General features: G+C 42.3%; 1 protein-coding gene across 1 annotated transcript in view; it reads right to left on the bottom strand.

The window, feature by feature from the left end:
* Positions 1-399: 399 nt before the first annotated feature.
* Positions 400-14,365, bottom strand: part of LOC138963792 (GTP-binding protein RAD-like) — a gene marked incomplete at its 3' end in the record, with an annotated part of 33,117 nt that continues 19,151 nt past the window's right edge. Inside the window, 1 exon segment of the mRNA XM_070335649.1 lies at positions 400-580. Within this exon segment, the coding sequence (XP_070191750.1) occupies positions 400-580 (181 nt within the window).

Here is a 14,365-nt window from a genome sequence, read left to right as displayed (position 1 = left end):
CGGACTCTACTTAATTTGCTTTTACGAACCGACGTATCTGAAGACCAATCGAAAGTTACAGAGAGAAAATAATAATATGGAGAAAAAGAAAAGGGAAAAACGAATGAAGAATAAGAGGGGAGAAGCACCCCAGAAATCAACTAAACGAACAACAACAACAACAACAACTTCTACAACAACAACAACAACAACAACAACAACAACAACAACAACAACAACAACAACAACAACAACAACAACCAGGAAAACAAAAAGCAAGAAATCAAGAAAGTAAGGACAACTAACAAACCAACGAGAGCCAACCGTCCACCCCATCTCATTTCCCAAGAAAAGGCAACCCTCCCCCCCCAAAAAAAAAAAAATTAAAAAAAAGAGAGAGAAAATCTCACTGGTACTGACCACTGTTGGTGACGCGTCTCTGCCTGACCAGGTCCACTTTGTTGGCGACCAGGATGATGGCGCGGTCAGTGCCCACCTCCACACGCAGATGACGCATCAAGAAGGCTGCCACGTCAAACGATGACCGGTCCGTCACAGAAAACACGATGATGTAAGCATCGTAGTTGGACTCTTGAGACACCTGTGGGATGAGATTAGAATGAAATGTAAGTGCTGTGACAAGAGACAAAGGAAGGTGCATAAAGGTAAGTCATATTGCGAGCGATATAAAAGAGACTTGGGCCGGTTTCATAGGCCAAAAAAGCAGTCGGGTAACTGCAGTTGAACGAGTGCAATACAGTAATCCGACGAAATCAGGGGCAGGTTTCATGGGCAGCAACACAGTAACTGCATGCAGTTGAACGAGTGAAATACAGTAATCTGACGAAATCAGGGGCCGGTTTCATGGGCAGCAACACAGTAACTGCATGCAGTTGAACGAGTGAAATACAGTAATCTGACGAAATCAGGGGCCGGTTTCATGGGCAGCAACACAGTAACTGCATGCAGTTGAACGAGTGAAATACAGTAATCTGACGAAATCAGGGGCCGGTTTCATGGGCAGCAACACAGTAACTGCATGCAGTTGAACGAGTGAAATACAGTAATCTGACGAAATCAGGGGCCGGTTTCATGGGCAGCAACACAGTAACTGCATGCAGTTGAACGAGTGAAATACAGTAATCTGACGAAATCAGGGGCCGGTTTCATGGGCAGCAACACAGTAACTGCATGCAGTTGAACGAGTGAAATACAGTAATCTGACGAAATCAGGGGCCGGTTTCATGGGCTGCAACACAGTAACTGCATGCAGTTGAACGAGTGAAATACAGTAATCTGACGAAATCAGGGGCCGGTTTCATGGGCAGCAACACAGTAACTGCATGCAGTTGAACGAGTGAAATACAGTAATCTGACGAAATCAGGGGCAGGTTTCATGGGCAGCAACACAGTAACTGCATGCAGTTGAACGAGTGAAATACAGTAATCTGACGAAATCAGGGGCCGGTTTCATGGGCAGCAACACAGTAACTGCATGCAGTTGAACGAGTGCAATACAGTAATCCGACGAAATCAGGGGCCAGTTTCATGGGCCCGCAACACAGTCGGTCAACTGCATGAAGTTGAACGAGGGAATTGCAGTAATCCGACAAAATCGGTTTTTATGAATAGGTGTTTAGTCGGCCGATTGTGCCTCTTCGGACAGGAAGTTGCCCAATTACAGTGCTGCCCCCCCCCCCTCCCCCGGACAACCGCAGTCGGTTGGTGAAGCGTACCTGTCGGATCGTCAGTGTGACCACACCGCGGGTCCAGGAAACCGGTCCCAGGCCGGTATAGGCGTCGTGTCTGAATGAATCTTCTTTTGACATAATTTGGCATCAGCAAATGTTTAGGCCAAACAAAAACATATGTGGGTTTAGGGTAACCCGACCGACCCTATTTTTTCCCGCCGACCCTACAATTTTTTTTTCATTCCTCAAAAAAGAAAATCCCCCAAAAAACAACCTCTGGCACATTTTGCGAACCATACCGAGACTAACAAAAACCCGACCCTATCTTTTTTGGTCATGTTACTCTAAACCAACATATAGTTTTGTTTGGCATTAGAAGTATAAACAGAAGGAAAGCAGGCAGGAACACAATCCCTAAGCTAAAAACAAACAAACCAAATTGTACAAACACGGACAGTCATTCATATAAAGAAATGCATAGATGTGCAGCCTACATTAACCTGACAATACGGTATTCACGTGCACAAATACAAATAACAGTCACGCTAGGCACGAGTACGAATACTTGAGGGAATCATTAAAACCAAGAAGTTGAAGAAGATTAGGGAGAGTGTCCGATCAGACAGACGTGCATACAGAGAGAAACACAATCACGGGCACAGAAGGACAGAGGAGTCAGAGGAGAAAAAGAAAGAAGGACAGACAGGCGCTCAGAAAGAGAATCTAGCCTCTGCCACAGTTGATAACCAAGTCAGAGTCTCATCCAAAATACGCTGATGACATTGCAAGCCTAGCCTCGGTAAATCACTATGCTCCCTTCCCCTGAAGGAGAATTTTATTGACAAGCAATCGGCCCATGGCCCACTAGCACTATCATACCACCATAGACACACGGACAGTTCCCCTTTCCCTCCTTTTCCCCTCCCCTCCTCAGCAGACCGGCAGATGAGAAATACCATGCCATAGGTCATCGACAAGGCATGTAACCACATTTTTTCCTGAAGTAGGTTCTGTCGTAAAAAGTCACCAAAAAGCCGTCTATGGGGGTCTTACTCAGCGAAACTACCCCTTTCCTAACTGCCCCCCCCCCTCCTCCCATGTAACCAGTAGAAAATAAATACCAAGCCATACATAGGTCATGCTTAACGCAAATAACCAATTTTCACTCAAAGAGCTACCATCGTTAGACGTATGTAGACCGGCAGATAGTAAGAGACAGGACAATAGGTCATGCTCAAAGCACATAACCAATTTGTCTCTCAAATAGGTTCCACCGTAGGATGATGCTTATAAAGATATCCACGAAGCCTTACTCAGCTCCCACCCCCCCCTCACCCCTATCGTCTCCATGCTCTCCCTCTTTTTCTCTGTAGACACACATATAACAAGAGGCGAAGCCTTCAAGGCTCACGTAAGAAATCGACAAACAGTAACACAAACTCAATCACTCCGTCACACATACACACACACACACACACACACACACACAGTAAGCATAGGTGAAACTGTGCAAGAAAGCGAGACCCTGGATCTGCCAACTAGTCTCGGCCCGCTCACAATAACAATGACCGAGACTTTCAGTAATTCCTTTGCGTCATAATGTGACGTCTTCAAATATTTTCTATCACACACGTCAAACACTTTCGACCGAGACGTAATCTTCTTATGCGAGCTTTATCCATAGACTCGGAAATGTTAAAGTTTCTATCACACACACACGCACGCACGCACGCACGCACAGACAGACAAAGTTTATCATCGCATAGGCTACACTTGCGTGAGCCAATAAAATAGAGGGCCATGCATAGATCATACTCAACAGAGATAAACCTTTTTTCCTCAATTGGTTCCATAAAAACAAAGTGCCAGAAAGTCTTCAAAACTCGTTATCTTCTCCTTGCCCCACCCTCACCGACTCCTCTGCACACCGGCAGTTGATAAATACCGAGCCACATGTCTAGATCAAAGTATGTAACCCATTTTTCTGACAAGTAGGTTCCATCGTAAGAAGATGCCACCACCCCCCCCCAAAAAAAATACCAAAACACAAAAGAAACACACGATTTAAAACAATTAAAAAAATTTAAAAAAAGTCTTTCTCAGCAAATTTCCCTCTTTTCTTTCCTCCCCCTTCTCACGGATAATAAATACCAGGCCATGTATGTCATGCTCAAAACATATAACAAACGTTTCTCTCAAATAGCTTCCATCCCAAGGAGATTCTATATAAAAGACATTCATGAACATGAAGTCACTTCGTCTTACTCAAGACATTTGTCTTATTCAGGGAGGGCGTGTTAGCGGTAAAGAACAAAATGGTGGTATTTTTTTTATATCCGGGGCTGGGTTAAGTTATGTAAATTAGAAGGATTGGAGTGTCAAGATTGATGTAAGATAATCATGTGCATGTAGAATACACGGACTTGGTGTCAAAAGGGTTGCTTGTGGCAGTGACTTCTTTGCCATCGCCCTACTTTTAGCACAGTGGGGGCATGGAATGGAACGAAGGAAGAAGACTGACAAGAAAACGTAATGAAGAAGGAGATGATGAAGAATCAAAAAACAAAAATGGTGGGTAATTGGAACGTTTATTTATTGACAAAACAAAACGTTACATGAACAGTTCGTCGACCCACTTGTCTTTGAAGTAGACAGACAGAAAAACACTTATGTGCTTTTGGATGACAGAAAGACAGAAAGAAAGAAAGAAAGAAAGAAAGAAAGAAAGAAAGAAAGAAAGAAAGAAAGAAAGAAAGAAAAAAAAAGTCGACAGCAACAACCTCTTCACTTATGTTAAAAAAAAATTTAATTACAATTTTCCGATTTTATCACCTAATGAAAGAAGAGGAAATAGAACAAGATCAAGAGTGAACGATGAAGGAGGAGTAACATCATGTTCTGAATGGTCGTGAAAGGCACACAGTCCATGAATTGCTTTTAAGAATTATTTTTATTTCTAATTCCAACTTTTCAAAGGAAGCAGCCAGGCAGATGATGTTTGGTGTGTGTGCAAGCGGAGGGATGTTCTTATCCAACGTAAAAGCCAGGGCATACCTGGGCCAGTGTGCACAACTCTTTTACGGGACGGACTGAGCCTTTTGATGTAGAAAGTAGGAGAAGAAGAATTGTGGTAAATAGCATGTTGCTCGAAGTGTGGATGCCTGTCGTAGAAAATTACAGAAAGATAGAATTAAACAAAAAAGGAAAGTCGAGAGCAACAACTTTAAACGACTTAAAAAAAATAAAATAAAAATTACAGAACGAAAGAAAGAAAGAAAGTCGAGAGCAACCACATATTTAAACGACTTTAAAAAAATCTTAAAATGACAGAACGAAAGAAAGAAAGAAAGAAAAAAGAAGAAAAAAAAAGAAAGAAAAAAAGACAGAAAGTAAGTCGAGAGCAACACCATCTTTAAACGGAAATTAAATAGGCCAATGAAGTTTTACACGACAAACATCGACAAGCCCGTCCTGCTAACGACAGGAAACGCACTTTATTGACTCGCCCGTCTTTCCGAGTGCTGTTATCAATTTCTCTCAGCTAATCAAGAGCAGTCTATTTGCAAATGACAGGATTTAGGACGAGAGGGGAGTTAACGCTGAGCTAATTACTCTGGACAAATAAAAGGGCGTCTAAATAACGAGAGCCACTTAGGGTAGACCCACCACATCACCATCGATCTAGGGGCGCAAAGACGCGTTCCGTACCCGCAGACACTCTTCTCAAAACTCAGCCCGCTTTTGGAAAAACTCGCCTACCATCGATTCAATCAACGAAAAGCAACACTGCCACTCAAAAGCCCGACTGAGCATCGAGTGATGGTAGCCCACAAGCGCCAAAAATCGAAACGACTCTGTCTCTTTTTGGCTCAGACAGCCTTCAGCATTGAACGTGCGATAAGAAGACTCTAAGTTTGACGTCACCACAAAAAAATAAGGTAAAGGGCAATTCCTTTCCCTAGTCAAGGGTGAGCATGCAGATCTTCAGTGAAGATCAGAAGAAGGGATGGAAAGTCTAAGAGTCGATGAGGCCTCGATCCGAAAATACGGAGATAAAAGAGAGGATGTTTCCCTCTAGCGGTGGGCAGACAATTCATTTGCTCCCGAGAGGGTTCCGCGAGGGCGCAGTTGTTTTTTGTTTTGAGAATGTGGGCACACATGAAAAGCCAAAGCAAAAGAACTGAAGAAATAACAGGAACCCAGGGGGGTCTTAACTTTGTTTCTTTCTTTATTTGGTGTTTAACGTCGTTTTTAACCACGAAGGTTATATCGCGACGGGGTAAGGGGGGAGATGGGATAGAGCCACTTGTCAATTGTTTCTTGTTCACAAAAGCACTAATCAAAAATTTGCTCCAGGGGCTTGCAACGTAGTACCTTACTGGGAGAATGCAAGTTTCCAGTACAAAGGACTTAACATTTCTTACATACTGCTTGACTAAAATCTTTACAAAAATTGACTATATTCTATACAAGAAACACTTAACAAGGGTAAAAAGAGAAACAGAATCCGTTAGTCGCCTCTTACGACATGCTGGGGAGCATCGGGTAAATTATTCCCCCTAACCCGGCCGCGGGGGGTGGGTCTTAACTTCTTCGTTAGTTTATTTGTTGTTTTGTCTACACAAATATGCTTAAGCCAAAAAGAGAAACTGCCATTCCTCCATTTATAGATTTGTGTTCAGCAGTCACCGATCTTTTCACCATTGTTTGAGAAACAATGAGCTCAAAACAGTGCTTTGGGGATAATGAAGAATTTTTCTGACACCACGAGAGACAGAAATAACATAATTGTCTACACCATTTAATTGAAAAGCTGTACCATCGGCTACGCCCGGAGAACTTTGGAATGCTCAATTGGAACCGCATCAGGCGACTGATTGAGAACACTGTCTGGCACATTAAACAGCGACAGAAGAAATCACGCCTTCACTGCTCTGAGTAGAGTACACAGCAGGCAACTAATTCAGAAAATCTTGGACTGTCTAATGTAGCATTTCACATGCAGAAAATCAATTCCTAGAACAACTTTCTATCTGTCTGGAATAGATATAAACCAGACTTGAAATTCGTTCAATTTTAAGCTAAACAAAAAAGCCGTTGTTAAATTCATTATACCCTGATTTTTGATAGGCAAACCATGACGACACAAGACAGACAGTGACACTGACCTCGAAACAAAGAGACGTAAACAAACTGAAACAAAAGGACACACAGACAAAGTAGAAAGACCGTCAGAAAGAAAGACGCACAACGAAAAGACAGACAGACGAAGGCACATCTAAATCCACAAAGAGCTGAGATAAAACACGAGAAAACTCCTCTGGAAAATCAAGTGGAAATGGAAAAGAAAAGAAAACGACGGAATCAAAAAAGCAGGAGCAAAAGAAAACAAAGGCAAACCCAGAGAGACCAGGGAAGATTCCAGCCAACTTATAATTAAAACAAGGTGGAGCACTAACATCAGAAATGTCTTGGCAGCGCAGGGAGAAAAAACAACAATGTGAATGAATCAGAAAGGCAGGAATTCACGAGAACAAAACATCAGCCTGATACAGGAGAACTGAAAAGGAAAACAGGAAGTTGTGAATGGAGTGACAAAAAATGACAAAACGACGAATAGCACGAATCCCCCCAGGGGGCGGGGGCGGTGGTGGGTTGAAGGGGGGGGGGGGGGGGGGGCGGCGGTGCGTGTTACGTTCATTGATCTTGAACCAAATTTGATGATCTAGCAAAAGAAAGGAAGTGAAGGATGTGAAAAGCAAAAGTACAGTGATAAACATGAAATCTGTGTTGACAGTGTGGTGATTCAAGGTACTTTTGTTCTGTCCATAATTCACAAAAACAAAACGTTATTTATTAATGGGTTGGCACAGCTTGAAAACTGTGTAGCAGTGTGTGTGTGTGTGTGTGTGTGTGTGTGTGTGTGTGTGTGTGTGTGTGTGTGTGTGTGTGTGAATGTGTGTGTGTGTGTACGTACGTGTAAGTGTGTGTGTGTGTGTTTGTTTGTGTACTTGCACAATTGTGCCTATGCGTGTGTGTGCGAGCGTTTGTGAGCATGCGTGTGTGACAAAAACAAAGAGGGACCACAACACAAAACATCATTATTTTCAAATAAAAATAAAACGTTGGAGAAAAAACGCACTTAAAAGACACGACACTATCAAAACCTTTCTCGGCTGCACGTAACTTTATTGGCTCCGCGTTAATTTTCCAAGTCTCGCGAGATCCCGCGGCGTGATGAAAAGATTATCACGTGACGTGAAGCGCAGGCGAAATGTCGACTTATTCCCCAAGAAACGGGTCACGTAACCATTCCCGAGGCGTCACCGTCTTGGGGGCCATTTTGACAGACAGGCGGTTGCTAGATCACGGGACGTTTGCTCTTTCGCACGGAAACCACTTTTCTCTTCCTCACGAATTTGCACCACCTCCATGCTCTAAATGACTGGCGGAAAATTGAGTTTGCAGATATAACTTTGATTTTGTTTGGCGCTTTATCTCTTTTTACATTTAGTCAAGTTTTGACTAAATGTTTTAACATAGAGGGGGAATCGAGACGAGGGTCGTGGTGTGTGTGTGTGTGTGTGTGTGTGTGTGTGTGTGTGTGTGTGTGTGTGTGTGTGTGTGTGTGTGTGTGTGTGTGTGTGTGTGTGTCTGTCTCTGTGTGTAGAGCGATTCAGAGTAAACTACTGGACCGATCTTTATGAAATTTGACATGAGAGTTCCTGGGTATGATATCCTCAGACGTGTTTTTCATTTTTATGATAAATGTCTTTGATGACGTCATATCCGGCATTTTGTAAAAGTTGAGGCGGCACTGTCACACCCTCATTTTTCAATCAAATGGATTGAAATTTTGGCCAAGCAATCTTCGACATTTCAGCTTGGAGGCTTACAAATTAATGAATGACTTTGGTCATTAAATATCTGAATATTGTAATTAAAATTATTTTTTTATAAAACGATCTAAAATTACGTTCATCTTATTCTTTATCATTTTCTGATTCCAAAAACATAAACATATGTTATATTCAGATTAAAAACAAGCTCTGAAAATTACAAATATAAAAATCATTATTAAAATAAAATTTTCGAAATCGATTTAAAAACAATTTCATCGTATTCCTTGTCGGTTCCTGATTCCAAAAACATATAGATATGATATGTTTGGATTACAAACACGCTCAGAAAGTTAAAACACTTTGCAGAGATGGCGGACAGTTGAGCGAGGATTCTGTAGCTCTCAGTTCTAATGTCTTTGTGGTGGATACGGGCTGTGCTCTCATGTGTTTGTTGGTTCCACGGATTCAGTAAGGTTGCCAACTTTTACTCTATTTTATATGGAGCCGTGTAACCTCATAAGCGAGTAAGTTTGATGTTTTTCAAATCACTCTTTGCAAGTATTGTCATTTTTCCCCAGATGTGACACCCGGTCATTGTGAAAAAATACAGTGCGTTCAGTTTCATCCCGTGACTGAGTTCGACAGCTTGACTAAATGTAGTAATTTCGCCTTATCCTACATACGTGAGAGAGACACCCGTGAGATAATAATCGTTCAAATCACACGTGTGTATATCATGTAAATGAGGTCATGTCAAGCAAGCCTGGCAGGGACCTGTTTTTCCACTGCTTATGATGCCAAAGTCACCGAGACAAACGTCATTATAGAAAGAAAAATTGCTCACTATCTAAGGTATCTGTGTCCACGCCTTTACATGGCATTTAGTCACCCCCCCCCCTTTGACACGCAATATATCTATCTATATATATATACGACTAGTGTCTGTCTGTCTGTCTGTCTGTCTGTCTGTCTGTTCGCGATGCACGGCCAAAGTTCTCGGTGGATCTTTTTCAAATTTGGACACCGTATTCAGCTACACCCCGGACACAACCTCATCGATGAGATATTTCAACACGTGCTCTCAGCGCGCAGCGCTGTGCGCGCTGAACCGAATTGTTTTTTGTCGGGATCCACTACCAGTAACTCTTCCTTATCTTCTCCAGTGTTTTCAGCCGCGATTATCTCCCTTCCTCTGTGTGGCGTCAATCCATATTCCCGTTACTACGTTACTATTTTTAGAAGGTCACTGCACGTTACTATTTTTAGAAGGTCTCCAGTGTTTTGCGCGTTTATCTCCTTTCCTTCGTGCGCCGGCGAAGTCCCAGGCGCAGCCTGGTATTCGGCTCTACTTCTTCCCGGCGAAGCCGGTACCCGGCGAAGCGGGTAATCATCTAGTATATATATATATATATATATATATATACCAAACATTTCAACTCTGACTGCTTCCTGTGCAGAGTGGGAATTTTTGAATTAATTAATTTCTTTTAAGGCACTTATGTCTATTTATGAATTAATTAATTTCTTTTAAGGCACTTATGTCTATTTATGAAAATTCACCAATAGTCCAACTCTGCACTTGAAGCAGTCAGGGTGTTGATATTTGGTATAAGTCTAAATGGAGGGATGGGCTAATCCTATGTAAAAGCCTGGCAAGATCCGAGATGGTGAGCCGAGCTATTTTCAGGGGAAAAGCTGTGCCTTTAACAATGCTGATTGGGTTAAAGGCGGCTTCGATTTTCTTTCAGCGTTGTTTGATATATTTCGCAGGCAAAAGCTCTGGATTCTGCTGCATATGAGGAAAATTTGATGAAATGTCAACTTCGCTTTGAAAGTCAAGCACCACATAAAAATAAAACGTGCATATCCGGAAAACGTTGTGTTGTGATCACGCGAAGCTTAATTCGATAAAAGCTATGAGCTTTCATGGGAAGCGCTGTGATCCTACTCAAGTGCTATTTAACGATCGTAATATTTCGATAATGTAATTGCTACAAAGATGCACTTTGTTTTGCTCAAGTGTTATGATCGCAACATTCAGCTTATATGATATGGGTGCATGCAGACGACGCGAGTACTCTCAGTTGATTATTACCTGTTCAAAAGACCGGCACGGTTGGCCTGGGTAAGGCGTCCGCAACGTGATCGGGAGGTCGTGGGTTCGAACCCCGGCCGGGTCATACCTAAGACTTTAAAATTGGCAATCTAGTGGCTGCTCCGCCTGGCGTCTGGCATTATGGAGTTAGTGCTAGGACTGGTTGGTCCGGTGTCAGAATAATGTGACTGGGTGAGACATGAAGCCTGTGCTGCGACTTCTGTCTTGTGTGTGGCGCACGTTATATGTCAAAGCAGCACCGCCCTGATATGGCCCTTCGTGGTCGGCTGGGCGTTAAGCAAACAAACAAACAAACAAACCTGTTCAAAGCAGCACTAATTACAAGTCAGTTATTTTTGTTATGACTGGCGCCTTTGGAGCTTCATTAGAATAACACTTTAAAAGCAAACTGTTACTCTTCGTGGTAAGGGAAATTACTTGGCCATCATCACAGACCAAGCAAATACGTTTTCAAACGCGAAGACAAATACTTTTTCGTTTGCGTTCCAAGGCGGAAACTTCCACGTACACTCGCACGAGTGGGTTTTCATGTGTATGAGTTTTCCCCCGCCATGTAGGTTGCCATACTCCGTTTTCGGGGGCTTCATGCTTTTTTTTCTCGTGTTTCGTGCGAGTTGAGGGTGGAGATTATTCTGATCTCGCAGGACAACTTGTGCGCAGATCTGCTAGTGCCCAGTTATCCCCCGTTGTGTGCACATGCACGCACAAGACCACTTGTGCACGGAAAAGATCCTGCATATTTAGTCCATGTCTGAGTTCGGTGGGCCGGTTTTAGAAGACAAATGCAGCACAAGTATTACTCGCTTGAACTTTCAGGTGTTGAATGTAAAGGTTCAAGCAACGAGTCCACACCACGTGATATTATTTATTCAAAAACACAGCCAGCTCTTGTGTCTGACTGATCTCCATCAAAAAAAATGTCTACACAAAAGTGGCAGTATTTCCAGCTAATTGAACACGTTATCAAATCGACCTGAAACTCGAAACTGTTATTCGGAAGAGAATCAGTTAGGGTTATATACTGCATGAGCTGAAACACATTTTTCATATGCACACACAAGTCCAAAGAGAATAATTATTAAACGATTAAGAAAAATAGTGCATAAACACCATCACCCTTAAAAAAAAATCCGACCAAGTATTTTACTTGTTCCAAACCTCAACGACATTTTGAATCGACCTGAACATTTTATAACTTGTAACCAAATCACTTCGGGTAAACATGACTGAAAACAAAAATAAAAAATAAAACACAACAAAACAAAACAAACACACCCAATGTTTTACAAAGATCACCCATGCCCTAAAGGAATGAAACGCTAGAGAATAATAGTGGTCCATATTTCCTTTGTGGTCGCGTGCCATTACAATCCGATTCAAACGTTCTAAAAGATCAACATGGTTATTGACTAGAGTTTCCATAATCCAACGCATTTCAGGAGCAGCATCTTAAGGAATAAAAGACAGGAGAAGAGAGCGCTAGACAGGATGCTGAAAGTCTATTTTGGTTCACTTCAAAGGAGTTTGAAACCCTTAGAAAGATGACATACCCATCTCTAGTTCATATGAAACATAAAATAAACCGGAATGGCTTTGTCGGTAACAGTTGGATCTATCTCTCCCACAAAAACCCACAAACACGCACGCCGCACGTAAAAATTTACACACTCATGTACGCACGCACACACGCACGCACGCACGCACGCACGCACGCACACCACACACACGCACGCACGCACGCAGGCACACACGCACGCCCGCCCGCACGCACTCCCGCACACACGCACGCACGCACGCGCACACACACACACACACATTCCCTTGAGAACACACACACACATACACACAAACCAACACACACGCACGCACACACACACACACACACACACACACACACACACACACACACACACACACACACACACACCCATCCCCTTGAGAGGGTAGCAGTAACCCCAGGCCTCGATCGACAAAAATAAATCTTTGCTGGGAAAACAAACCCCAGCTAAGTTACAAACTATGTAGGTGGCATCCTTGTATAAGCGCTGTTTCTACAAGAAAGCTCTATGGCCAAACACTCTGGAACTGGTGAAAAGTTTGCCATTGCTTACACATCACTTTAAAAGGAAACTGGAAGGACTATTTTTATTTAAAAAAAATCGGGTATAACTATCATGCAAGTATCAAAAACAAAAATGGTCGGCTATTGGAACATGTTATTATTGACCAAACAAGAAGAGCAAACGCTCGATCGAGTCACTTTCGCAGTTCTGAATATTATATGAGGCATCAGATGGACAGGAAGAAATTGCTATTCACAACACAATGAGTCACGTTCACATAAAATTTGAGCCCGGTCACTTTTATAGTTTCCGAGAAAAGCCCAACGTTAAGTTGTGTGTTGCCGAACAGAAAAGGCTAGTTATCTCCCTTGTTTTTCTGATAACGTTCGTAAAAGGCTACAGATGTAAATACTTTGATGTAAAGAATAATCCTACAAAGTTTCAATCACATCCGATGAACTTTGTCAAAGATATAAAATGTCTAATTTTTCCTTTGACGCTGACCTGTGACCTTGAAAAAGGTCAAAGGTCAACGAAACCATCGTTAAAGTGTAGAGGTCATTGGAGGTCACGACTAAACAAAATATGAGCCCGATCGCTTTGATAGTTTCCGAGAAAAGTCCAACGTTAAGGTGGTGTCTACGGACGGCCGGCCGGACGGCCGGCCCGACAGACTAACACTGACCGATTACATAGAGTCACTTTTTCTCAAGTGACTCAAAAACCAAACACAACGGTTACATTTACAGAATCATAATGTATGAACGTTCATACACAATTCATGTTGTTTAAAAAAAAAAGGTTGCCTTTACCAGCATCGATATTGACTAGTTTTGTGACAGGAGTCATTTACGTTTCAATACATGTCCACCTCATTAGAGAACAAAGTAAGTGAAAAGAGAGAAGGAAAACAAGTAATGCAATATCGAAGTCCGGCCTTCGTCGAAGATTGCTTTACAAAAATTTCAATCAATTTGATTGAAAAATAAGGGTGTGACAGTGCCGCCTCAACTTTTACAAAAAGCCGGTTATGACGTCATCAAAAGTATTTATCGAAAAAAAGAAAAAAACATCCGGGGATATCATTTCCAGGAACTCTCATGTCAAATTTCATAAAGATCGGTTCAGTAGTTTGGTCTGAATCGCTCTACACACACACACACACACACACACACACGCACAGACACAGACACACACACACACACACACACACACACACACACACACACACACACACACACACACACACACACACACACACACACACACACACACACATACACCACGACCCTCGTCTCGATTCACCCTCTATGTTAAAATATTTAGTCAAAACTTGACTAAATATAAAAACAAAGAAAACAAGAAATTCCTCCGAGGTAGGAAAAACACCCCCGTCAAAGGGAAATAACCTTCTCAGTTGGTGGCAGTGACTGAGTGAGAATGGTTATTTCCCTTTGACCATGAAGATGTCCCTCTATAAGTCCTTGTATAATTTTAATCCACCAATAACTCCCTAACCGTGTGTTTGACTGGTCCCAATTTTTGTAAGGACCGTCTCAGGAATGTATAGAACCTGTTCACCAAGTTTGGTGACGATCGGTCCGTTCATTCTTGAGATCTATATGCGAACACAAACACACAAACAAACAAACAAACAAACAAACAAACACATCG

Source organism: Littorina saxatilis, linkage group LG1 (genome assembly GCF_037325665.1).
Source record: "Littorina saxatilis isolate snail1 linkage group LG1, US_GU_Lsax_2.0, whole genome shotgun sequence".
Lineage (NCBI taxonomy): Eukaryota > Metazoa > Mollusca > Gastropoda > Littorinimorpha > Littorinidae > Littorina > Littorina saxatilis.
The sequence above is the reverse complement of the archived record's forward strand: the minus strand, read 5'-3'. Positions and strand labels throughout refer to the sequence as shown.